The following is a 24,762-nucleotide window of genomic DNA, read 5'->3' as shown; positions in this document are numbered from 1 at the left end:
GACCCTGTGTCCCCGTCCCAGGGAGGTGACACTGACCCTGTGTCCCCATCCCAGGGAGGTGACACTGATCCTGTGTCCCTGTCCCAGGGAGGTGACACTGACCCTGTGTCCCCATCCCAGGGAGGTGACACTGATCCTGTGTCCCTGTCCCAGGGAGGTGACACTGACCCTGTGTCCCTGTCCCCATCCCAGGGAGGTGACACTGACCCTGTGTCCCCATCCCAGGGAGGTGACACTGACCCTGTGTCCCTGTCCCTGTCCCAGGGAGGTGACACTGACCCTGTGTCCCTGTCCCAGGGAGGTGACACTGACCCTGTGTCCCTGTCCCAGGGAGGTGACACTGACCCTGTGTCCCTGTCCCAGGGAGGTGACACTGACCCTGTGTCCCTGTCCCTGTCCCAGGGAGGTGACACTGACCCTGTGTCCCTGTCCCTGTCCCAGGGAGGTGACACTGACCCTGTGTCCCCGTCCCAGGGAGGTGACACTGACCCTGTGTCCCCGTCCCAGGGAGGTGACACTGACCCTGTGTCCCTGTCCCTGTCCCAGCGAGGTGGCACTGACCCTGTGTCCCCGTCCCAGGGAGGTGACACTGACCCTGTGTCCCTGTCCCCGTCCCAGGGAGGTGACACTGACCCTGTGTCCCTGTCCCAGGGAGGTGACACTGACCCTGTGTCCCTGTCCCTGTCCCAGGGAGGTGACACTGACCCTGTGTCCCTGTCCCAGGGAGGTGACACTGACCCTGTGTCCCTGTCCCAGGGAGGTGACACTGACCCTGTGTCCCCATCCCAGGGAGGTGACACTGACCCTGTGTCCCTGTCCCAGGGAGGTGACACTGACCCTGTGTCCCTGTCCCTGTCCCAGGGAGGTGACACTGACCCTGTGTCCCTGTCCCAGGGAGGTGACACTGACCCTGTGTCCCTGTCCCAGGGAGGTGACACTGACCCTGTGTCCCTGTCCCAGGGAGGTGACACTGATCCTGTGTCCCTGTCCCAGGGAGGTGACACTGACCCTGTGTCCCTGTCCCCGTCCCAGGGAGGTGACACTGACCCTGTGTCCCTGTCCCTGTCCCAGGGAGGCGCTGGCTGCCACCGCCCGGCTCTGCGGGCCGGAGCTGGAGCGCTACGGGCGCTGCGTGGCCGCGAGCCCCGGGAGCTGGCACCGGGATTGTCACCAACTGTCCCTGAGCGTCACCGAGTGCGCCTCCAACCAGTGAGTGACACAGACTGGGAGCACTGGGATTGTCACCAAGTGTCCCCAAATGTCACCCAGTGAGTGACACAGACTGGGAGCACTGGGATTGTCACCAAGTGTCCCCAAATGTCACCCAGTGAGTGACAGACTGGGAGCACTGGGATTGTCACCGACTGTCCCCAAATGTCACCCAGTGAGTGACAGACTGGGAGCACTGGGATTGTCACTGACTGTCCCCAAATGTCACCCAGTGACACAGCCTGGGGACACTGGGGACACTGGGATTGTCACCAACTGTCACCAAATGTCACCCCAACTTTTTTCCTGTTTTTCCCCAATGTTTCCCTCAATTTTTCCCTGTTTTTCCCCGTTTTTCCCCATTGTTTTCCCTGATTATTTTCCTGGCTTTTCCCCAATTTTTTCCTGTTTTCCCCAATGTTTCCCCCAATTTTTTCCTGTTTTTTTCCCAATTTTTCCTGTTTTCCCCAATGTTTCCCCCAATTTTTTCCTGTTTTTTCCCCAATTTTTCCTGTTTTTTTCCCAATATTTCCCCCATTTTTTTCCTGTTTTTTCCCAATTTTTTCCCCTGATTTTTCCCTGTTTCCCCCAATTTTTTCCTGTTTTTTTCCCCAATTTTTTCCTGTTTTTTCCCCAATGTTTTCCCTGATTTTTCCCTGTTTCCCCCAATTTTTTCCTGTTTTTTTCCCAATTTTTTCCTGTTTTCTCCAATATTTCCCCCATTTTTTTCCTGGTTTTCCCCCAATTTTTTCCTGGTTGTTCCTCAATGTTTTCCCTGATTTTTCCCTGTTTCCCCCAATTTTTTTCCTGTTTTTTTTTCCCCGTTTCCCCCAAATGTTTTTCTGTTTTTTCCCTAATTTTTTCCTGTTTCCCCCCAATGTTTCCCCCAATTTTTCCCCAATTTTTCCCATTTCTCACCATATTTCCCCCAACGTTTCCCCGCTGCTTTGCAGCCCCCTGGTGCGCCGGATCCGCCGGGATTGCTCCGACTCCTTCGGGGCCTTCGAGCGCTGCCTGCGGGAGCGGCCCCGGAGCGCGGCCGAGTGCGGCCCCCCACGTCAGCCGCTTCCTGCTGTGCGCCCAGGGCGTCGCCCGGGGGGCCGCGCCCGGGGACACGCCGGGGACACGCCCGGGGACGCCCAGAGAGCCACGCCCGGGGACACCCAGAGAGCCACGCCCGGGGACACGCCCGGGGACACGCCCAGGGACACACAGAGCATCACGCAGAGCGCCACGCCCAGGGCCACGCCCTGGGACACGCCCCTGGGACACGCCCGGGGGCACCCAGAGAGACACGCCCTGGGCGACGCCCTGGAACACCCAGAGAGCCACGCCCGGGGACACGCCCAGCGCCACGCCCAGGACCCCGCCCACAGGTGAGGCGGGGAGCCGGGATTTGGGGACACGAGCGGGAATCGAAGCCCGCGAGCGGCCCCGTCCCCTCCTGCCCGCGGGAAACGCCCGGAATCCGGAATTTCGGCATCCGAGCTCCCCCGGAGGGGAAATTCGGGATGGAATTTTGGGATCAAAGTGGGAATTCTGATTTTTTCCCCCTTGTCTCTTCCCTCCCCAGAGAATCCCTGGGGTTAAAACCCCGCCGGGAATGCTGGGGAAGCCTCGGAACCTTCCGGAATCTCCTCCCAAATCCTGGCAGTCACCCCTCTGGAAAAGGCCCGATCCCCAATTTCCCGCGGATTCCCAAGCTTTTATCCCAAAAATTGGAGGAAGAAATAAAAATTTCAGGAAACTTCGGGATGGGACCAAAAATTCGGCTCTTCCTTCTTTTCGTTCCCATTTTTGCCTTTTTTTCTCTTTTCTTTCCCCTTTTTTTCCCTCTTCTCATTCCCATTTTTTTCCTTTTTTTTTCTCTTTTTTCCCCATTTTTCCTCCTTTTTCCCTATCTTTTCTGTCTTTTCATTCCCATTTTTTTCCTTTTTTTCTCTTTTCCCATTTTTTCCTCCTTTTTACCAACTTTTCCCTATTTTCATTCCCTTTTTCCCTTTTTTCGCTCTTTTCTTTCCCATCTTTTCCCTTTTTTCATTCCCATTTTTTCCTCTTTTTTCCCCATTTTTCCTCCTTTTTTCCCACCTTTTCCCTCTTTTTTCCTTTTTTTCTATTTTCCCCCCATCTTTTCACTTTTTTCATTCTCATTTTTTTCCTTTTTTCCCTCTTTTTTCCCATCTTTTCCCCCTTTTCATTCCCATTTTTTTCCCTTTTTTCTCTTTTCTTTCCCATCTTTTTTCTCTTTTCATTCCCATATTTTTCCTTTTTTCCCTCTTTTTTCCCCCATTTTTCCTCCTTTTTTCCCACCTTTTCCCTCTTTTCATTCCCAACTTTTTCCTCTTTTTCTCCCTTTTTCTACCAGCTTTTCCCTCCTTTCTTTTTTTCCCATCTTTTCCAGCTTTTCCTTGGCTCCTTCCCAGTTTTTGGTTGTTTTTTTTTTTTTTTTGGGAATCTCATTCCTTGCTCCCACGGAATTATTCGTGGATCGGAGTCGCCGTTTTCCATGGAAAAAAAAAAACCAAAAACTGGGAATTCCAGGAGCCTTCTCAACCCTTGGGAGCCCCAAAATTCCTGGGAATTCCAATCCCACCCCCTCCCCAAAATCCCAACATTCCCAAAACTTTTCACTTTTCTTTTTTTCCTGGGATTTATTTCCCACTACGCATGCAAAAAAAAAAATAAAAATAAAACAAAGCATTCCCAAAAAATTCCCCCCAAAAATTCCCAAAAATCGGCATGGGAGCAGAGGGAAAAACCCCAAATTCCAGAGGAATCTTGGGGGAAGTCGATCCCGGTTTTTTGGGATTCCCAGGATTGGGATTTTCGGGAATTCCGGGGTGTCAGGAGGTGAAGTAGGAGCTCTGCATGGAGTACAGGCGCTCCATGGGATTCCCGGGCTCGGGAATTCCGGGAATTCCGGCATTCCCGGGGTACAGGCGCTCCAGGGCATTCCCGGGCTGGGGAATTCCGGGAATTCTGGGATTCCCGGGCTCGGGAATTCCGGGAATTCCGGCATTCCCGGGGTACAGGCGCTCCAGGGCATTCCTGGGCTGGAGAATTCCGGGAATTCCGGCATTGCCGAGGATCAGCTGTTGGGAATTCTCCGTGGGAATCAGGGCTGCTCCGTCCAGCTCCCGGAAAACTCCCTCCGAGTCTGGGAGAAATGGGGAAAAATTGGGAAAAACTGGGCCGGGGCCTCGGCATTCCCGGCCCATCCCGTTCCCGATTTCCCGCTCCCGGAATTCCCCGCGGTTACCGAAGGGCCGGAGCTCCGGGGGCGTCGTTCCCCGGAACGTCCCGGCCTCGCTCCCGAATCCGTTGGGCTCCGGGGGCGGCGGAATCCGGGCAAACGGGACCAGGATCCGCTGCCAGCCTGGGAACGTCGGGAATGTCAGGGAAATCGGGATACGGGGATGTGGGACGGGGACCTTGGGAGCTCCCAGTTTCCCATCCCGGCATCCCAGATCCACCCCATTCCCATTTTCCCATTTTCCCATTCCCCATTCCCGTTTTCCCATTTCCTATTCCCATTTCCCAGTTTCCCATTCCCATTTTCCTATTTTCCCATTTTCCCATTCCTGGTTTCCCATTCCCATTTTCCCATTCCTGGTTTCCCATTCTCATTTTCCCATTGTGGTTTCCCATTCCCATTTTCTCCTTTTCCCATTCCCATTTTCCCATTCCTGGTTTCCCATTCCCATTTTCCCCTTTTCCCATTCCCATTTCCCCACCCCATTTCCCCACCCCATTCCCATTTTCCCATTCCCATTCCTAATTCCCATTTTCCCATTCCCATTTTCCCATTCCCGTTTTCCCATTTTCCCATTCCCCATTCCCATTTTCCCATTTCCTATTCCCATTTCCCCGTTTCCCATTCCCATTTCCCATTCCCATTTTCCCCATTCCCATTTCCCATTCCCATTCCCATTTTCCCATTCCCAATTCCCATTCTCCCATTCCCATTTTCCCATTCCCATTCCCAATTCCCATTTTCCCATTCCCATTCCCATTTCCCATTCCCATTTTCCCATTTCCCATTCCCATTTTCCCATTTTCCCATTTCCCATTCCCATTTCCCATTCCCGTTTCCCATTCCCATTTTCCCATTTCCCATTCCCGTTTCCCCATTCCCATTTCTCGCCCCATTCCCGTCATTCCCGACCCTCTTCATCCTCATTCCCATCCCGGCCGCTCCTCCCGGATCCTCTCCCGCCTGGAATTCCCCCTCTGGAATTCCCGAGCTGCTCCTGCTGCTGCTGCCTGCGGGCGATCTTCTTCATCTGGGCAAAAAAGCCGGAAAAATTCCGGGAAAATCCCTTGGAATTCCGCAAAACCCGGATTTTGGGGGATTTGGGCTTGGTTTTTATCCGGGAATTCTGGGAATTCCCACCTTGGCTCGTTGGTTCTGGAACCACACCTGCACCACCCGGACCGTCAGCCCCGTCTCGGCCGCCAGCGTCTCCCGCACCTGGAAAAATCCCTCAGAATTCCGGGAACGGGGAAAATCCCTCGGAATTCCGGGAATGGGGAAAATCCCTCGGAATTCCGGGAATGGGGAAAATCCCTCGGAATTCTGGGAAGGAGACCGGGAATGGGGGGAATCCCTGGGAACTCTGGGAATTGGGGGAAATCCCTTGGAATTCTGGGAATGGGGAAATCCCTCGGAATTCCGGGAGGGAACAGGGGAAAATCCCTGGGAATTCCAGGAATGGGGAGAAAATCCCTCGGAATTCTGGGAAGGAGACTAGGAATGGGGGACAATCCCTGGGAATTTCAGGAATGGGGGGGAAAATCCTTCAGAATTTTGGGAATGGGGGGAAAAAATCCCTCGGAATTACAGGAAGGAGACTGGGAATGGCAAAAATCCCTGAGAATTCCAGGAATGGGGGGAAAACCCCTGGGAATTCTGGAATGGGGGGAAAATCCCTCGGAATTCTGGGAATGGAGGAAAAATCTCTGGGAATTCCATGAATGGGGGTGGAATCCCTGGGAGTTCTGGGAATGGGGGGAAAATCCCCTGGGAATTTTGGGAATGGGGGGAAAAATCCCCTGGGAATTCTGGGAATGGGGGGAAAATCCCTCGGAATTCTGGGAATGGAGGAAAAATCCCTGGGAATTCCCGGAATGAGACAGGGAATGGGGCGAAAAACCCCTGGGAATTCTGGGAATGGGCGAAAAATCCCTGGGAATTCTGGGAATGGGGGGGAAACCCCTGGGAATTCCGGCCCCAATCCCGCTCCCAATTCCAGAACCCCCTCCCGAAATCCCGGCGCGATCCCGGCGCGATCCGGAACGTTCCGGCACCTTCCGGCAGGGCTTGGCCGAGAGCTCGAAGGAGGCTTTGAAGGCCCGGCGCTGCTGGGAGCTCAGGATGGTCCGGGGCCGCTTGGAGCGCCGGGGATCCTTCCCGCCGGAATTCCGGGAGCCTCGGGAATCCCGGCCCGCCTCGTCCTCGCCCCGCGCTGCGGCCGGGGGAGACGAAACCGGGAATTTCCCCGGGGGAAAACCAAAACCCGGCATCGCGACGCGGAAGTATTCCAAAAGATCCCCAAAGAAGCTCTCCAAAAATTCCCAAGAAATTCCAGAAAATCCCCAAAAAACCCCTCAAAAGTTCCCGGAAGATTTGTAAGAAATTCGTTAAAAATCCCCAGAAATCCGAAAAAAAACCCACCCCCAATAATTCCCAAAAAATTCATAACAAATTCCTAAAAAAATCCCCAGAAAATCCAAAAAAATCCCCCAAAAAATCCCCCAAAAAATCCCCAAAAAAAACCCAAAAAATCCCAATAAACCCCCAAAGACTCCCAAAAAATTCCCCAAAAATGCCCCAAAAATTCCCCGAAAGTCGGTGCTGTGTGTACCTGTGTGCGGGCGGGGCCGGGCGTGGCCGCCGCAGAGGATGCGGCCGTTCTGCAGCAGGAATGCCAAAAAAATCCCCAAAAAATCCCAAAAAATCCCCAAAATTCCCAAAAAAAATCAAAAAATGCCAAAAAAATCCCCAAAAATTCAAAAAAAAATCCCCAAAAAATCCCAAAAAGTCCCCAAAAAAAACCCCCCAAGAAAACCTCACAAAAATCCCCAAAACATCCCAAGAACACCCCAAAAAATCCCAACAAACCCCCAAAGAATCCCAAAAAAAAATCCCAAAAAGTCCCCCCCCAAAAAAACCCCAAAAAATTCCTAAAAAATCCCCAAAGACTCCCAAAAAAAATCCCAAAAAATTCCCCAAAAATGCCCAAAAATTGCCCGAAGGTCGGTGCTGTGTGTACCTGCGTCCGGGCGGGGCCGGGGCGTGGCCGCTGCAGAGGATGCGGCCGTTCTGCAGCACGAACGCCAAAAAAATCCCCAAAAAATCCCAAAAAATCCCCAAAATTCCCAAAAAAAATCAAAAAATGCCAAAAAATCCCCAAAAAATCCCCAAAATTCCCAAAAAATTATCGAAAAATGCCAAAAAAAATCCCAAAAAATTCCCCAAAAATGCCCAAAAATTCCCCAAAAATTCCCAAAGGTCGGAGCTGTGTGTACCTGTGTCCGGGCGAGGCCGGGCGTGGCCGCTGCAGAGGATGCGGCCGTTCTGCAGCACGAACGCCAAAAAAATCCCAAAAAATCCCCAAAAAATCCCCAAAATTCCCAAAAAATTATCGAAAAATGCCAAAAAAAATCCCAAAAAATCCCAAAAAATTCCCCAAAAATGCCCAAAAATTCCCCGAAAGTTGGTGCTGTACCTGCGTCCGGGCGGGGCCGGGCGTGGCCGCCGCAGAGGATGCAGCCGTTCTGCAGCACGAACGCCAAAAAAATCAAAAAAAATCCCCAAAAAATCCCCAAAATTCCCAAAAAATTATCGAAAAATGCCAAAAAAAATCCCAAAAAATCCCAAAAAATTCCCCAAAAATGCCCCAAAAATTGCCCGAAAGTCGGTGCCGTGTGTACCTGTGTCCCGGGCGGGGCCGGGCGTGGCCGCTGCAGAGGATGCGGCTGTTCTGCAGCACGAACGCCAAAAAAATCCTCCAAAAATCCCCAAAAAATCCCAAAATTCCCAAAAAATTATCAAAAAATGCAAAAAAAAAAACTCAAAAAATGCCAAAAAAATCCCAAAAAATTGCCCGAAGGTCGGTGCTGTGTGTACCTGCGTCCGGGCGGGGCCGGGCGTGGCCGCTGCAGAGGATGCGGCCGTTCTGCAGCACGAACGCCAAAAAAATCCTCCAAAAATCCCCAAAAAATCCCCAAAATTCCCAAAAAATTATCAAAAAATGCAAAAAAAAACCCTCAAAAAATGCCAAAAAAATCCCAAAAAATTGCCGGAAAGTCGGTGCTGTGCGTACCTGTGTCCGGGCGGGGCCGGGCGTGGCCGCTGCAGAGGATGCGGCCGTTCTGCAGCACGAACGCCAAAAAAATCCCAAAAAATCCCCAAAAAATCCCCAAAATTCCCAAAAAATTATCGAAAAATGCCAAAAAAAATCCCAAAAAATCCCAAAAAATCCCAAAAAATTGCCCGAAGGTCGGAGCTGTGTGTACCTGCGTCCGGGCGGGGGCCGGGCGTGGCCGCTGCAGATGATGCAGCCGTTCTGGAGCACGTATGCCAAAAAAATCCCCAAAAAAATCCCCAAAAAATCCCCAAAATTCCCAAAAAATTATCGAAAAATGCCAAAAAAAATCCCAAAAAAATCCCAAAAAATCCCAAAAAATTCCCGAAGGTCGGTGCTGTGTGTACCTGCGTCCGGGCGGGGCCGGGCGTGGCCGCTGCAGAGGATGCGGCCGTTCTGCAGCACGAACTGGTCGCCGCTGCGCAGGCGCCGCGCGCAGCGGCCGCAGCTCAGGCAGCGCTCGTGGAAGATTCGCTCCAGCACGCGCAGGATCGGCTCCGAGCGCCCCACGGCCCCCAGGCAGCGGCTGCAGCGCCGCGGGAACAGCCTGCGGGGAAATCCCGGGATGTGGGGGAAATCCCGGGATTTATGGGGAAAATCCGGGGATTTATGGGGGAAAATCCCGGGATTTATGGGGGGAAATCCTGGGATTTATGGGGGAAAATCCTGGGATTTATGGGAGAAAATCGTGGGGTTTATGGGGAAAAATCCTGGGGTTTATGGGGAAAATCCGGGATTTATGGGGGAAAATCCCGGGATTTATGGGGGAAAATCCTGGGATTTATGGGGGAAAATCCTGGGATTTATGGGGAAAAATCCTGGGATTTATGGGGGGAAATCCCGGGATTTATGGGGGAAAATCGTGGGATTTATGGGGGAAAATCCTGGGATTTATGGGGGAAAATCCCGGGATTTATTGGGGAAAATCCCGGGATTTATGGGGAAAAATCCCGGGATTTATGGGGGGAAATCCTGGGATTTATGGGGAAAAATCCGGGATTTATGGGGGGAAAATCCTGGGGTTTTATGGGGAGAAATCCTGGGATTTATGGGGGAAAATCCCGGGATTTATGGGGGGAAATCCTGGGATTTATGGGGGAAAATCCCGGGATTTATGGGGGGAAATCCTCGGGTTTATGGGGAGAAATCCTGGGATTTATGGGGAAAAATCCCGGGATTTATGGGTGGAAATCCTGGGGTTTATGGGGGAAATCCCGAGATTTATGGGGGAAAATCCCGGGATTTATGGGGGGAAATCCTGGGATTTATGGGGAAAAATCCGGGATTTATGGGGGGAAAATCCTGGGGTTTTATGGGGAGAAATCCTGGGATTTATGGGGGAAAATCCCGGGATTTATGGGGGGAAATCCTGGGATTTATGGGGGAAAATCCCGGGATTTATGGGGGGAAATCCTCGGGTTTATGGGGAGAAATCCTGGGATTTATGGGGAAAAATCCCGGGATTTATGGGGGGAAATCCTGGGGTTTATGGGGGAAATCCCGAGATTTATGGGGGAAAATCCTGGGATTTATGGGGGAAAATCCTGGGACGTTAGGGTGAAAATCCCATGATTTATGGGAGAAAATCCTGGGATTTATGGGGGAGATCCTGGGATTTATGGGGGAAAATCCTGGGATTTATGGGGGAAAATCCTGGGATTTTGGGGGGAAAATTGTGGGATTTACGGGGGAAAATCCTGCGATTTATGGGGGAAAATCCTGGGATTTATGGGGGAAAATCCTGGGATTTATGGGAGAAAATCCTGGGATTTTTGGGGGGAAATCGTGGGATTTATGGGGAAAAATCCTGAGATTTATGGGGGAAAATCCCTGAAAATTCCAGGCAAAAAACCCCCAAAAACTGGGAAAACCCCTGAAAATTCCTGGGGAAAAACCCTAAAATTCCAGGAAAAGCCTAAAAAATCTGGGGAAAATCTCTGAAATTCCAGGAAAAACCCCATAAAACTGGGAAAACCCCTGAAACTCCAGGGAAAAAACCCTGAAATTCCAGGAAAAACCCCCCAAAAACTGGGAAAATCCCTGAAATTCCAGGGAAAGCCTAAAGAATCTGGGAAAAAAACAGTTGGAAAAGGAGTTGGAGCCGAGTTCATCCCGAAAAACTCTGGAGGAGGAGGCCGGGAACGGCTCCAAGGGCTCGGCTCCCTCCCGAATTCCCAGAAATCCGACTTCAAAGGGATTCCGGAGGGAGTTTTCCTCCCTTTTTTTCTGATTTTTTCCTTTTTTTTCCCCCGATTTACGGGACAGGTGCCTCTGGAAGGGGCCCTGGAAAGGGGAGAGTTCCATGGAAAATCCCTTTGGATTTGGGGTTTTTGCGGCAGAAAGTTCCTCTTCCTCCTCGTGTGATTCCTTGGGGAAAAAGGGGGCGGGGGGGAAAGCGGGGAAAATTCCTGGAAAACTGGGAAAAAACATGGAAAATCGGGGAAAAACATGGAAAATGGGGGAAAAAAACTTGAAAAATAGGGAAAAAACCTTGGAAAATGGGGAAAAAAACTTTGAAAAAAAGGGAAAACCCTTGAAAAACGGGGGGAAACACTGGAGAACAGGGGGGAAAACGCTGAAAATGGGGAAAACCCTGGAAAAATGGGAAAAATCCTGAAAAACGGCGGGGGGGGAGATGCTGAAAATTGGGGAAAAACCCTGGAAAATTGAGGCAAACCCTGAAAAATGGGGAAAAAACCCTGGGAAAATGGGGAAAAACCCTGAAAAAACGGGGAGAAACCCTGGAAAATTGGGGAAAACTGAAAAAATGGGAAAAACCCTGAAAAACGGGGGGAACAACGCTGAAAAATGGGGAAAAACCCCGGAAAATGGGGGGAAAATGCTGAAAAATGGGGAAAAAACACGGAAAAATGGGGGAAAACCCCTGAAAAATCGGGGGGAAAACCCTGAAAAATGGGGAAAAATAGAGAAAAATGGGGGGAAACCATGGAAAATGGGGAAAAATGCTGCAAAATTGGGGAAAACTCCTGAAAAATGGGGAAAAACCCTGAAAAACGGGGGGAAAACCACTGAAAAACGGGGAAAAAACCCCGGAAAATGGGGGGAAAATGCTGAAAAATGGGGGAAAAACCCTGGAAAATTGGGGGGAAACCCTGAAAAACGGGGAAAAACCCTGGAAAAATGGGGAAAACCCCTGAAAAAACGGGGGAAAAACCCTGGAAAATGGGGAAAAACCCTGGAAAAACGGGGGAAAACCCTGAAAAATGGGGAAAAACCCTGGAAAAATGGGGAAAAACCCTGGAAAATGGGGGGGAAAACTCTGAAAAACGGGGGGGAAACGCTGAAAATGGGGGGAAAACAGGGGAAAACAGGGAAAACCCTGGAAAATTGGGGAAAAACCCTGAAAAACGGGGGGGAAACGCTGAAAAACGGGGGAAAAACCCTGAAAATGGGGAAAAACCCTGGAAAATGGGGAAAAACCCTGGAAAATTGGGGGAAAACCCTGAAAAACGGGGAAAAACCCTGGAAAACCGGGGGGAATCGCTGAAAAATGGGGGAAAAACCCTGAAAATGGGGAAAAACCCTGGAAAATTGGGGGAAAACGCTGAACATTGGGGACAACCCTGAAAAATGGGGGGAAAACCTTGAAAATGGGGAAAAACGCTGAAAAATGGGGAAAAACCCTGAAAAACGGGGGAAAACGCTGAAAAATGGGGGAAAAACCCTGAAAAACGGGGGGAAATGGTGAAAAATGGGGAAAACCCTGGAAAATTGGGGAAAAACCCCGGAAAAACGGGGGAAACCCCCGGAAAAAACGGGGAATCCGGGCGGAAAGCGGGCCTAGGGCCGGAGACGCGTCGCCGAGCGCGCAGGACTCACTTCTCGTAGTCGGGGCGGCAGAAGAGGCGGCGCCCGCGGCAGAAGCAGCGGCCGCGCAGCGCTCGGCCGCACTCGGCGCAGCGCAGGCAGCGCTCGTGCCACGAGCGCCCGTTCGCCCGCAGCAGGAACCGGTCCCGGATGCCGGAGCCGCAGCCCGCGCACGGCGGCGGCGCGGCCGCGGGACCTGGCGGGGGGAGAAAAACGCGGCGGGTTGGGGGGAAAACGGGGGAGTTTTGGGGGGAAATCGAGGAAAACGGGGGAGTTTGGGGAAAACGGGGAGTTTGGGGGGAAATCGAGGAAAACGGGGGGGTTTGGGGGGAAATCGAGGAAAACGGGGGAGTTTGGGGAAAACGGGGGGGTTTGGGGGGAAATCGAGGAAAACGGGGGAGTTTGGGGGGAAATCGAGGAAAACGGGGGAGTTTGGGGAAAACGGGGGGGTTTGGGGGGAAATCGAGGAAAACGGGGAGAAATCCTGGGGTAAACGGGGGAGTTTGGGGGGAATCGAGGAAAACGGGGAGAAATCCTGGGGGAAACGGGGGAGTTTGGGGAAAACGGGGGAGTTTTGGGGGGAAATCGAGGAAAACGGGGGAGTTTGGGGAAAACGGGGGAGTTTGGGGGGAAATCGAGGAAAACGGGGGAGTTTGGGGAAAACGGGGGAGTTTGGGGGGAAATCGAGGAAAACGGGGAGAAATCCTGGGGGAAATGGGGGAGTTTGGGGGGAAATCGAGGAAAACGGGGAGAAATCCTGGGGTAAATGGGGGAGTTTGGGGGGAAATCGAGGAAAACGGGGGAGTTTGGGGGGAATCGAGAAAAACGGGGAGAAATCCTGGGGGAAATGTGGGAGTTTGGGGAGGATTTGGGAGAAATGGGGGAGTTTGGGGGGAAATCCTGGGAAAAATGAGAGTTTGGGGGAAATGGGGGAGTTTGGGGGGGAAATCTGGAAACAACGGGGGAGTTTGGGGGGAAAAACGGAGAATTTGAGGGGAAATCTGGGGAAAACGGGGAGAAATCCTGGGGGAAATGGGGGAGTTTGGGGAAAATGGGAAAGTTTGGGGGGAAAACGGAGAATTTGGGGGGAAATCCTGGGGAAAACGGGGAGAAATCCTGGGGGAAATGGGAGGGTTTGGGGAAAATGGGAAAGTTTGGGGGGAAAACGGAGAATTTGGGGGGAAATCCTGGGGAAAACGGGGGAGTTTGGGGGGGATTTGGAGGAAATGGGGGAGTTTTGGGGGGAAATCCTGGGAAAAATGAGAGTTTGGGGGAAATGGGGGAGTTTGGAGGGGAAATCTGGAAAAAATGGGGGAGTTTGGGGGAAAATGGGGGAGTTTGTGGGGAAAACAGAGAATTTGGGGGGAAATCTGGGGAAACTAGGAAAGTTTGGGGGGAAAAACGGAGAATTGGGGGGGAATCTGGGGAAAACGGGGAGAAATCCTGGGGGAAACGGGGGAGTTTGGGGGGGATTTGTGGAAAATGGGGGAATTTGGGGGGCAAACTGAGATTTTGGGGGAAATGGGGGAGTTTGGGGGGAAATTTGGGGGGAAAACTGTGAGTTTCGGGGAAATCCTGGGAAAAACTGAGAATTTGGGGAAAATTTGGGGGGAAAACTGAGATTTTGGGGGGAAATCTTGGGGAAAACGGAGAATCTGGGGGGAAATCGGGGAAAGCGGGAGATTTTTGGGGAAAATTTTTGGGAAAATGGGAGAGTTTTGGGAGAAATCTGGGAAACTGGGAGAGTTTGGGGAAAAATCCGGGGAAATTTGGGAGAAATTGGGGGAATTTGGGGGGGAAAGGGAAAATCTGGGTGAAATATTGAGGAATTTGGGGGAAAAAAAGGGAAATTTGAGGGAAGAATGGAAGAATTTGGGGGAAATTTGGGGGAAATGGGAAAATCTGGGAGAAATATGGGGGAATTTAGGGGGAAAACTGGGAAAAATCGGGGAAATGGGAGAATTAGGGGGGGAATTGGGGGGAAATGGGAAAATTTGGGGAAAATCCGGAGGAAATTTGGAGAAAATTCAAGGAAAAAAAGGGAAAATTCTGGAAATTATGGGAGAATTTAGGGAAAAATGGGAAAATTCAGGGGGAAATGGGGAAATTTTGGGAGAAAACCAGGAAAATTTGGGGGAAAATCGGGAAAATCTGAGAATTTAGGGAAAACCAGGGAAATTCAGGGGGGGAAATGGGAAAAGCTAGGAAAAATGGAGTTGGACAGCAGGGGAAATCCCATGGGGAGCTCCCAGAAATCCAAAGGAAAAATTTTCCATGGAAAAAAAAATGAATTTGGGGGATTTTAGGAAGGAATCCGGGGGATTCGGGGCGCTTTTTTCCCACTCTGGATTTTTGGGAATTTGGTTTTTCTCTCCCTGGTTTTTATCCCAACTTTCATCTCTGGCTGCTCCTCAAAGGGAAGGGAGGGAGGGAAAAATTCCAATTTTTCTCTGGCAGCGCCTCCTCCTCCTCCTCCTCCTCATCCCGAGGCCGTTCCCAGGTTTTTTCCACCCAAATCCCAGGAAAAATCTGGCCCTGGATCCCAGCGATGGAGCCCAAAAATCCCGGGAAAAAATGGGAATGAGGGGAGCCCCCGATGCCGGATTTCATTTGGAATTTTGATCCCGGTTTTAATTTGGGCTCTGGGATTCCGAGCCCAGCTCCAATTTGGACCCTGAAATTCCAAATTCAAATTCCTGGTGGTTTTCCATGGAATTTTTTTTTCCCATTCCTGAGGTTTTTCCCCACATTTTTCGTGTCCTCAATCCCATTCCCCCCCACCCCCCACCGCGGGTTAAAATTCAGGATTTAAAATCCCAATTCCTGATTAATTTCGAGGGAAAAACTGGGATTAATTAAAGAGGGAATGAGGACGGATTTTCGAGAATTTCTGGGAATGTGGGATCAGGGAAAAATCCCCAGGAAAATCCTGGATTCCAGCCTGGGAAAATTAAAAAAAAAAACGGGATTGGGAAAAGGGGGAGGTTTGGAGCCGGGAAAAAACGGGAATAAAGAGAAAACCTCTGGGAAAAAACGGGAAAAGGGACTCGGGAATGGGGAAAAGATCCCGAAATCCCGGGCATTCCGGGAATTTGGGGAGGCGGGAGGGAATTTGGGGAATTCCCGGTATCATTCCCAGTGTTTCCCTGGAATTCCCGGTGTCATTCCCGGTGTTTTCCCCGGAATTCCCGGTGTCATTCCCGGTGTTTTCCCGGAATTCCCGGTGTTTTCCCCGGAATTCCCGGTGTCATTCCCGGTGTTTTCCCGGAATTCCCGGTACTCACCGGCTCCCGGGAGCGGCGTTCCCTGCTCCCGGCAGGACGGAGCCTCCTCCGGCTTCATCCCGGCAGCTGCGGGGGAGGCGAAAGGTCGGGAAGAGCCCGGGATGGGAGCGGGGGAAAGGACCGGGAAGAGACCGGGACGGGAGCGGGGGATAACCGGGAAAAGCGGGATGGGAGCGGGGGATAACCGGGAAAAGCGGGATGGGAGCGGGGGAAAGGACCGGGAAGAGACCGGGACGGGAGCGGGGAAAAATCGGGAAAGCGCCGGGATGGGAGCGGAGGAAAAACCGGGAGGAGCCCGGGATAGGAGCGGGAGAAAACCGGGAAGAGACCGGGATAGGAGCGGGGGAAAAACCGGGATGAGAGCGGGAGCGGAGCGGGGGAAAAACCGGGATGAGAGCGGGAGCGGAGCGGACCGAGGGAGACGCAGGCAGAAACCGGGAGCGGAGAGGAGAAAAACCGGGAAAGCGCCGTGATCGGACCGGGAGGAGCCCGGGATGGGAGCGGGAGAAAACTGGGAAAAAACCGGGATGGGAGTGGGAGAAAACCGGGAAGAGCCCGGGATGGGAGCGGGAGAAAACCGGGAGGAGTCCGGGATGGGAGCGGGGGGGAAAAACCGGGATGGGAGCGGGGGAAAACCGGGAAAAAACCGGGATGGGAGCGGGGAAAAACCGGGATAGGAGCGGGGGAAAACCGGGAAAAAACCGGGATGGGAGCGGGGGAAAAGTGGGAAGAGCCCGGGATGGGAGCGGGAGAAAACCGGGAAGCGCCGGGGATGGGAGAGGGAGAAAACCGGGATGGGAGCGGGGGAAAACCGGGAAAAAACCGGGATGGGAGCGGGGGAAAAGTGGGAAGAGCCCGGGATGGGAGCGGGGGGAAAAACCGGGAAGAAACCGGGATGGGAGCGGGGGAAAACCGGGAAGAGCCCGGGATGGGAGCGGGGAAAAAGTGGGAAGAGCCCGGAATAGGAGTAGGGAAAAACCGGGATAGGAGCGGGGGAAAACCGGGAAAAAACCGGGATGGGACTGGGAGAAAACCGGGAAAAAACCGGGATGGGAGCGGGGGAAAAACCGGGATGGGAGCGGGGGAAACCGGGCGGATCCCGGGGAAGCGCCGGGGCGGGGAGAACCGGGACGCGCCGTCGCCGGCGCCGCTCCCGCCGCTGCTCCCGAGCGGCCGCGGAACCGCCCCGGTAGCGCCGGGCACCCCGGCCGCGCCCATCGCGACTGTCGCGACACGGCGGCCCCGACGGGACTCGCGGTGCCGCCGCGGGGAACTCACCGGGATCGCGACAGCGGGATCGCGACGGGGACAGCGGGATCGCGACAGCGGGATCGCGACAGCGCCAGCGGGATCGCGACAGGGACAGCGGGATCGCGACAGGGACAGCGGGATCGCGACAGCGGGATCGCGACAGGGACAGCGGGATCGCGACAGGGACAGCGGGATCGCGACAGCGGGATCACGACAGGGACAGCGGGATCGCGACAGCGGGATCGCGACAGCGACAGCGGGATCGCGACAGGGACAGCGGGATCGCGACAGCGCCAGCGGGATCGCGACAGCGTCAGCGGGATCGCGACAGGGACAGCGGGATCGCGCCAGCGGGATCGCGACAGGGACAGCGGGATCGCGACAGGGACAGCGGGATCGCGACAGCGGGATCGCGACAGGGACAGCGGGATCGCGACAGCGACAGCGGGATCGCGACAGCGGGATCGCGACAGCGGGCCCGGCGCTGGCCCCGCCCGTGCGCGCTCCCGGGGGAGGAGGGAAAGGGAAGGGGGGGAATTTTGAGGAATTCTCATTTTTTAGGGAATTCGCTTTTTTCCGCCCCCCCCAAAAAATGGGAATTCCACCCCCCGCAAAAAAGAAAGGGGATTCCCAAACGCCGAAAAAGCGGGAAGTGCCAAAGCTCGAAAAAGAGGGAATTCCCAAAAAAAAAAAAACCCTGGGAATTCCCAAAAAAAACACCCCAGGGATTCCCAAAAATACCCTGGGAATTCCCAAAAAACCCCCGGGAGTTAAAAAAAACCCCTGTGAATCCCCCCAAAAAACCCATCCGGGAATTCCCAAAAAAACCACCCGGGAATTTCCAAAAAAACCCGGGAATTTCCAAAAAACCCCGGGAATTCCAAGCCCAAACCCGAAGGAATTGGGGGAAATTGGGGAAATTTGGGTTCCGGAAGGATGTGGGGGAAATCCAGAGGGAACTGGGGGGGGATGAGGAGGACAAAATTCCCAAAATTCCCAAAATTCCCAAATCCCTGTGGGATCCTCGACCCAGGCAGGACCTGAATCCCCAAATCCACCAAAATTTCCTCTGGAAAACCAAATTAAACAGGAAAAAAAAAAAAAAATAGGGAAAAGTTTGGGGAGTGCTGATTTTTCGGGGAAACGATGGAAAATTGGGAACGGCGCCAACAAAATCCCCAAATCCCCGAATCTCCGGACACTTTTACCTCAAAACCGCAAAAATCCTGGGAATTTCCCACCTCGAAAATCTGGGAAAACCCCGGGGGGAAAAAAAAAAAATAACAACGACAAGAAAATCCCAAATTCGCCCGAACCGGAGCAGGAAACTCCTTTTATTGCCGTAAAAAATTCCCGTTTTTTTTTTTTTTTTCCCTGCCGTTTTTTGGGGAATTTCGCGGCGCGGCCCCGCGGGGGGAGGATGGGGTGGCGAATTTAGGGGGAAAAAGGGGATTTTTGGGAGAGGGGCCGCTCGCAGACGAAGAAGCACTCGAAGGTGCAGTGGACGTCGTTCCACTTCCCCGAAATCCAGAGGTGAGCGCAATCCTCGTTATTCCCGCTGTCGTTGGGCTCGCCCTCCCGCCAAAACCTGGGTGGGAGGGGGAAAAAATCGGGATTCGCGGCGAAAATCCGGGATTCTTGGGGTGGGGGGGAGTTCGGCCAAAAATCCCTGGGGTTCGGGTGGGGAAATTCCCCGGAATTCCAAATATTTGGGGAGAGAAATTGGCCGGAATGCCAAGATTTGGGGTTTTTTTTATGGGAGGGAATTCCCAAATTTCCAATATTTTGGGAGGAAAATCGCTGACATTTCAAGATTTGGGGGATTTTGGTGAAAGAATCCCCCGAATTTCCAATATTTGGGAATGAAATTCCTGAAATTCCAAGATCTGGGTTTCTTTTTTGGGAGAGAATCCCCAAAATTCCAAATATTTAGGGAGAGAAATTGGCCGGAATGCCAAGATTTTTGGGGAGGGTTTTGGGAGGGAATTCCCAAATTTCCAATATTTTGGGAGGAAAATCGCTGACATTTCAAGATTTGGGGGATTTTTTGGGAGGCAATTCCCAAATTCCCAAATTTTTGGGAGGAAAATTCCTGAAATTCTGAGATTTGAGGATTTTTTGGGAGGGAATTCCCAAATTTCCAATATTTTGGGAGGAAAATCGCTGAAATTCCAAGATTTGGGGGATTTTTTGGGAGGGAATTCCCAAATTCCCAACATTCGGACTCCACAATCCCCAAATCCCAAAATTTGGCTCATTTTCTGGAGACAAAATTCCACGAAATTCTGCGATTCCCAAATTTCTGCGATTTCCAAGGGGGGGAAAAAAAAAATCCCAATTTCCCTGAAATTTGTGGGATTTCAATGGGGGAAAAAACCCCAAATCCCAACTTTGGGGCGGAATCCCGGGATTTTGGGGTGGAATCCCGGGATTTTGGGACCAGGGGCTCACGTGAAGGAGGATTTGGAGTCGGTGCCGTCGACCCATTCCCAGTTTCCCTCGGAATTCCGGTCGGTGAGGCCGATCCAGAAGCGCTCGTTCCGCGTCCGGGACATCAGGAACTGCTGCAGCGGCGGGGAAAACCGGGATCAGCGGGAAAATCCCGACCATCAGGATTGGGATCGTTGGGATCGTCGGGATTGTCGGGACCGTCGGGATTGTCGGGATTGTTGGGATCATTGGCATCGTTGGGATCGTCGGGATTGTTGGGATTGTCGGGATCGTCGGGATTGTTGAGATCATCAGGATTGTCGAGATCGTTGGGATTGTTGGGATTGTCGAGATCGTTGGGATTGTTGGGATCGTTGAGATTGTTGGGATCAGCGGGAAAATCCCGACCATCGGGATTGGGATTGTCGGGATCGTTGAAATTATTGGGATGGTTGGAATCGTCGGGATTGTGCGGATCAGCGGGATCGTCGGGATCATTGGGATTGTTGGGATTGGTGGGATCGTTGGGATCATCGGGATCGTCAGGATCGTTGGGATTGGTGGGATCATCGGGATTGTCGGGATCGTTGGGATTGTCAGGATTATTTGGATTGCTGGGATAATTGGGATCGTCAGGATTTTCGGGATCGTTGGGATTGTCGGGATCATTGGGATTGTCGGGATTATTGGGATGGTTGGGATTGTTCGGATCGTTGGGATCGTTGGAATTGTTGGGATGGTCGGGATTGTCGGGATCGTTGGGATTGGTGGGATTGTCGGGATCGTTGGGATCAGCAGGATCATTGTAGTCAGCGGGAAAAAAGGGAAAACCAGGAAAAGCGGGATAATCCGGATTGGGGTCAGGATCGGGATTCGAGATTTGGGATTTGGGCTCAGGATCCGGATTTCGGTTTTGAGATCGGGACGGGGACTCGGGATTTGGGATTTAGGATTTGCTCCGGAAAGCTGACGACAACGGCGGGGTTTGCGCGGCATTTGGGAATTCCCTTTGGGATTTGGGATCTTGATTTGGGATTGGGGCTCAGGATTTGGGATCAGGATGGGGATTTGGGCCCGGGATTGGGGATTAGGATCTGGAATGGGGATTTCTGGGATTTGGGATCAGGATTTGGGATTGGGATTTGGGATTCAAGATTTGGGATTGGGGCTCAGGATTTGGGATCAGGATGGGGATTTGGGAACGGGATTCAGGATTGGAATTGGGATCAGGATGGGGATTGGAATTGGGATCAGGATTTGGGATTTTCGGGATTGGGAATTAGGATCAGTACAGGGATTTGGGCACAGGATTTGGGATTTTCGGGATTGAGGATTGGGATCAAGATGGGGATTTTCGGGATTCGGGATTGGGGATTGGGATCAGAATGGGGATTTTCAGGATTTGGGATCAGTACGGGGATTTGGGCACAGGATTTGGGATTTTCGGGATTTGGGACTGGGGATTTTCGGGATTGGGATCGGAATGTGGATTTTCGGGATTTGGGATTGGGGATTTTCAGGATTTGGGATTGGGGATTTTCGGGATTGGGGATCGGGATGGGGATTTTCGGGATTTGGGATCACCTGCTCGGCAAAGCTGCCGACCACGGCGAGCTCGGCGCGGCGCTCCCGGCACTGCTCCCGCGCCCGCTCCCAGCTCATCCGCGCCAGCGAGAAATAATAACAGTTCCCGGAAAAATATTCCCATTCCCGGGAATCCGCCCCGCACGGGAACACTGCGGGAACAGCCCCAGCACCGCTCTTTGGGAATCCCCCAAATTTTGGGATCTGCGAATTCTCTCCCCGCCAAAATCCCCCAAGCGCTGGGATACTGGGAATATCCAGAGGGAAAAAGGAAAAATTCAGGGGATTTTGGGACTTACGGAACGAATCCCAGTTGGAAAAGTTCCACTCCGGACGGTCCTGGTGGAGTTTGGAGGAAATGGAGGAAACTGGGGGGGGGGAGGGGGGAGGGAAGGAAAAAATTCCCGAAAAATCAGAATTCTGGGTTTTTTTGGGGATTACCCGCCCTTTGTGTCCCAGGATTTGGGGATTTTGGGAATTTCCTGCCCCAATTCCGGCTGGAATTTGGGGCTTTTTTGGGATTGGGAATGAGGGAATTCAGGGATTTGGGGAATGAGGGAATTCAGGGAATTCAGGGATTTGGGAATGAGGGAATTCAGGGATTTGGGATGGAATGAGGGAATTCAGGGATTTGGGAATTCAGGGATTTGGGAATGAGGGAATTCAGGGAATTCAGGGATTTGGGAATGAGGGGATTCAGGGATTTGGGATGGAATGAGGGAATTCAGGGATTTGGGAATGAGGGAATTCAGGGATTTGGGATGGAATGAGGGAATTCAGGGATTTGGGAATGAGGGAATTCAGGATTTGGGATGGAATGAGGGAATTCAGGGATTTGGGAATGAGGGAATTCAGGATTTGGGATGGAATGAGGGAATGAGGAGGGAATTCCAGCATTTGGGATGGATGGAGGGGGAGTTCCCCCATGCAGAATTTGGGCATTACGAGGAATTTCGGGCTTTGGGACGGGAATTCAGGGAATTCCGGGAATTCCGGGAATTGGGGTGGATGGGAACGAGGGGGAATCGAGGGGATTCAAGGATCTGGGAATTCAGGGAATGGGGGTGGACGGGAATCCAGGTGAATTTCCAGGCCTGGGTCTCGGGGACGAAGAAGAATTCCGGGATTTGGGATGGACGGAGCCGGGGTTCCGGCGGTGGGAATTCTGGGAACTGGGGGGGGGGGGTGGGGGGGGGGGGGGGGGGGGCGGAATTTTGGGAATATTTTGGGATGGCCACACCTCTGGCGAGCGCCAGGGCGCTGAGGCCCAGCAGGAGCAGGGAGGAGAGCGCCAGGCTCAGGTACACGGCCGGGAAGGAGCGCAGCCGCGCCGGGAGCGCCGAGCCGCCTGGAAACGGGAGAAAAACGGGGGGAAAATGGGAAAAACGGGGAGGAATGGGCAAGAAAGGGGGAAGGAAAGGGGATAAAATGGGGGGAAATGGGGGGGAAAATGGGATAAAAGGGGGGGAAACGGGAAAGAAATGGGAAAAAAACGGGAAAGAAATGGGATAAAAAGGGGGAAAGATGGGAAAGGAATGGGATAAAAGGGGGGGGGAAATGGGAAAGAAATGGGATAAAAGAGGGGAAAATGGGAAAGCAATGGGATAAAAGAGGGGAAAATGGGATAAAATGGGAAAGAAATGGGAAAAAATGGGAAAGAAATGGGATAAAATGAGGAAAAAACGGGGGGAAATGGGGGAAAATGGGATAAAAGTGGGGGGGAAACGGGAAAGAATGGGAAAAAATGGGAAAGAAATGGGAAAAAATGGGAAAGAAATGGGATAAAATGGGAAAGAAATAGGATAAAAGGGGGAAAGATGGGAAAGGAATGGGATAAAAGGGGGGAAAATGGGAAAGAAATGGGAAAGAAATGGGATAAAATGGGGGAAAATGGGGAAAAATGGGGGGAAATGGGATAAAAGTGGGAAAAAATGGGAAAGAAATGGGAAAAAAACGGGAAAGAAATGGGAAAAAAACGGGAAAGAAATGGGATAAAATGGGAAAGAAATAGGATAAAAGGGGGAAAGATGGGAAAGGAATGGGATAAAAGGGGGGGAAATGGGAAAGAAATGGGATAAAATGGGGGAAAATGGGGAAAAATGGGGGGAAAATGGGATAAAAGTGGGGGGAAACGGGAAAGAAATGGGAAAAATGGAGGAAAATGGGAAAGAAATGGGATAAAATGGGGAAAAACGGGAAAAAAATAGGATAAATGGGGGGAAATGGGAAAGAAATGGGATAAGGGGGGGGAAATGGGGAAGAAACTGGGAAAAATGGGATAAAACGGGGAAAAATGGGGGAAAATGGGATAAAAGGGGGAGAAACAGGAAGGAAATGGGATAAAAGGGGGGGAAATGGGAAATAAATGGATAAAATAGGGCAGAAACAGGGAAAAAATGGGGGGGAAATGGGATGAAACTGGGAAAAAAATGGGGAAATGGGAAAACCCAACAGATCCAGGGGGAAATGGAGGGGAAATTTTGAGAAATCCAGGGAAATTTTGGGAAAAGTCAAGAAAATGGAGGGGAAATGCAGGGAATTGCAGGGAAATTTTGGGAAAATCCAGGAGTAATCCAAGAAAATGGAGGGAAAATTAAGAGAAATCCAGGGAAATTTTTGGAAAATCCAAGAAAATGGAAGGGAAATGCAGGGAAATGCAGGGGAATTTTGGGAAAATCCAGGAGTAATCCAAGAAAATGGAGGGAAAATTAAGAGAAATCCAGGGAAACTTTGGGAAAATCCAAGAAAATGGAGGGGAAATGCAGGGAAATGCAGGGGAATTTTGGGAAAATCCAGGATAATCCGGGAAATGGAGGGGAAATGTTGGGAAATCCAGGGAAATTTTGGGAAAATCCAGGAGTAATCCAAGAAAATGGAGGGAAAATTAAGAGAAATCCAGGGAAATTTTTGGAAAATCCAAGAAAATGGAAGGGAAATGCAGGGAAATGCAGGGGAATTTGGGGAAAATCCAGGATAATCCGGGAAAATGGAGGGGAAATCCGGGGAAAGGCAGGGAAAACTCAAGGAAAATCCCTCCCTGCTCTGCCCAGGATTTGCCCCCAGCTCTGTTTGCCCGGGGGTTAATCAATAACTGGGAAAGCTCCGAGTTTTGGGAATAATTTTGGGATTCATTCCTGCTTAATCCCCGGATTATTTGATTTGGAATCATTTGTTCCAGGGATTATTTTGGGAATTATTTCAGGAATAATTTGGCAATCATCAGGGAATTATTTTTTTTAATCATTTCCCGATTATTTCCAGGATTCTTTTGGCGATTCCCGGGAATTCGAAGCTGCCTGGAGCAGAATTTTTGGGATTATCCAAATTGCCCGACCAGGAGAAGGAAGAAAGAAGGAAAAACCCTTGGAAAAACCCTTGGAAAAGCAGGAAAAATCCAGGAATTCCACCTGGGAACAGGCGCAGGTCATCCTGGAGCTCCTCCTCGTCCATCCTGGGATTTTTGGGGGGATTTTTTTTGGGGATTTTCGGGCTCAGGAGCCACAGCAGAATTCCGGGAATGATCCCGGCAATGTTCCGCTTCCCCCTCCCCCTCCAGCGGGTTAAAATTTAATCCCAGGAATTTTTGGGGTTGGATTTTGAGGCTTGGAGTGGAGCCAATTCCAGAGAATTCCAGATTTTTTTTTTCCTCCCCACTGCCTTCATCTGAGGATTTTAAAGGATTTTTTATAATTTTAAATGGATTTTCTAATTTTTTCTTTTTTTGGGGGGGGGGGTTCACGGACTTTTGTGGGATTTTATTCTGGATTTTTGTGAGGCTTTCATTGATTTTTATGGATTTTTCTGATTTT

At 51.7% G+C, this 24,762-nt stretch overlaps 3 protein-coding genes across 3 annotated transcripts in view; 1 reads left to right on the top strand and 2 right to left on the bottom strand.

Moving 5' to 3' along the window:
• Positions 1 to 1,003: 1,003 nt before the first annotated feature.
• Positions 1,004 to 2,933, top strand: CHCHD5 (coiled-coil-helix-coiled-coil-helix domain containing 5; the record flags this gene model as incomplete). Its single annotated transcript, XM_068178889.1, is given in 4 exon segments — positions 1,004 to 1,209; positions 2,163 to 2,259; positions 2,261 to 2,585; positions 2,783 to 2,933. Coding segments are annotated over 4 exon segments (645 nt in total), but the record flags the coding sequence as incomplete, so codon positions are not given.
• Positions 2,934 to 3,908: 975 nt separating this feature from the next.
• Positions 3,909 to 15,746, bottom strand: LOC137467372 (LIM homeobox transcription factor 1-beta-like). The gene is made up of 9 exons (XM_068178876.1): positions 15,689 to 15,746; positions 12,417 to 12,600; positions 8,924 to 9,123; positions 7,938 to 7,986; positions 6,517 to 6,769; positions 5,603 to 5,680; positions 5,375 to 5,492; positions 4,469 to 4,585; positions 3,909 to 4,366 (listed from the first exon to the last, which is right to left on the bottom strand). Exons 1-9 carry the CDS (start codon positions 15,744 to 15,746, stop codon positions 4,053 to 4,055), a joined length of 1,371 nt encoding a protein of 456 aa, XP_068034977.1. The 3' UTR covers positions 3,909 to 4,052.
• A 2,612-nt stretch (positions 15,747 to 18,358) lies between these two features.
• Positions 18,359 to 24,762, bottom strand: part of LOC137467365 (hepatic lectin-like) — a 29,570-nt gene continuing 23,166 nt past the window's right edge. Inside the window, exons 2-7 of the mRNA XM_068178868.1 lie at positions 24,361 to 24,429; positions 22,194 to 22,301; positions 21,253 to 21,321; positions 20,954 to 21,105; positions 19,391 to 19,503; positions 18,359 to 18,527 (exon numbers count right to left, since the gene is read on the bottom strand). Of these exons, the coding sequence (XP_068034969.1) occupies positions 18,374 to 18,527; positions 19,391 to 19,503; positions 20,954 to 21,105; positions 21,253 to 21,321; positions 22,194 to 22,301; positions 24,361 to 24,403 (639 nt within the window). The 5' untranslated portion in view covers positions 24,404 to 24,429 and the 3' untranslated portion in view covers positions 18,359 to 18,373. The remainder of the gene's footprint in view (positions 18,528 to 19,390; positions 19,504 to 20,953; positions 21,106 to 21,252; positions 21,322 to 22,193; positions 22,302 to 24,360; positions 24,430 to 24,762) is intronic.

This window comes from Anomalospiza imberbis, unplaced genomic scaffold (genome assembly GCF_031753505.1).
Source record: "Anomalospiza imberbis isolate Cuckoo-Finch-1a 21T00152 unplaced genomic scaffold, ASM3175350v1 scaffold_61, whole genome shotgun sequence".
Lineage (NCBI taxonomy): Eukaryota > Metazoa > Chordata > Aves > Passeriformes > Viduidae > Anomalospiza > Anomalospiza imberbis.
The sequence above is the reverse complement of the archived record's forward strand: the minus strand, read 5'-3'. Positions and strand labels throughout refer to the sequence as shown.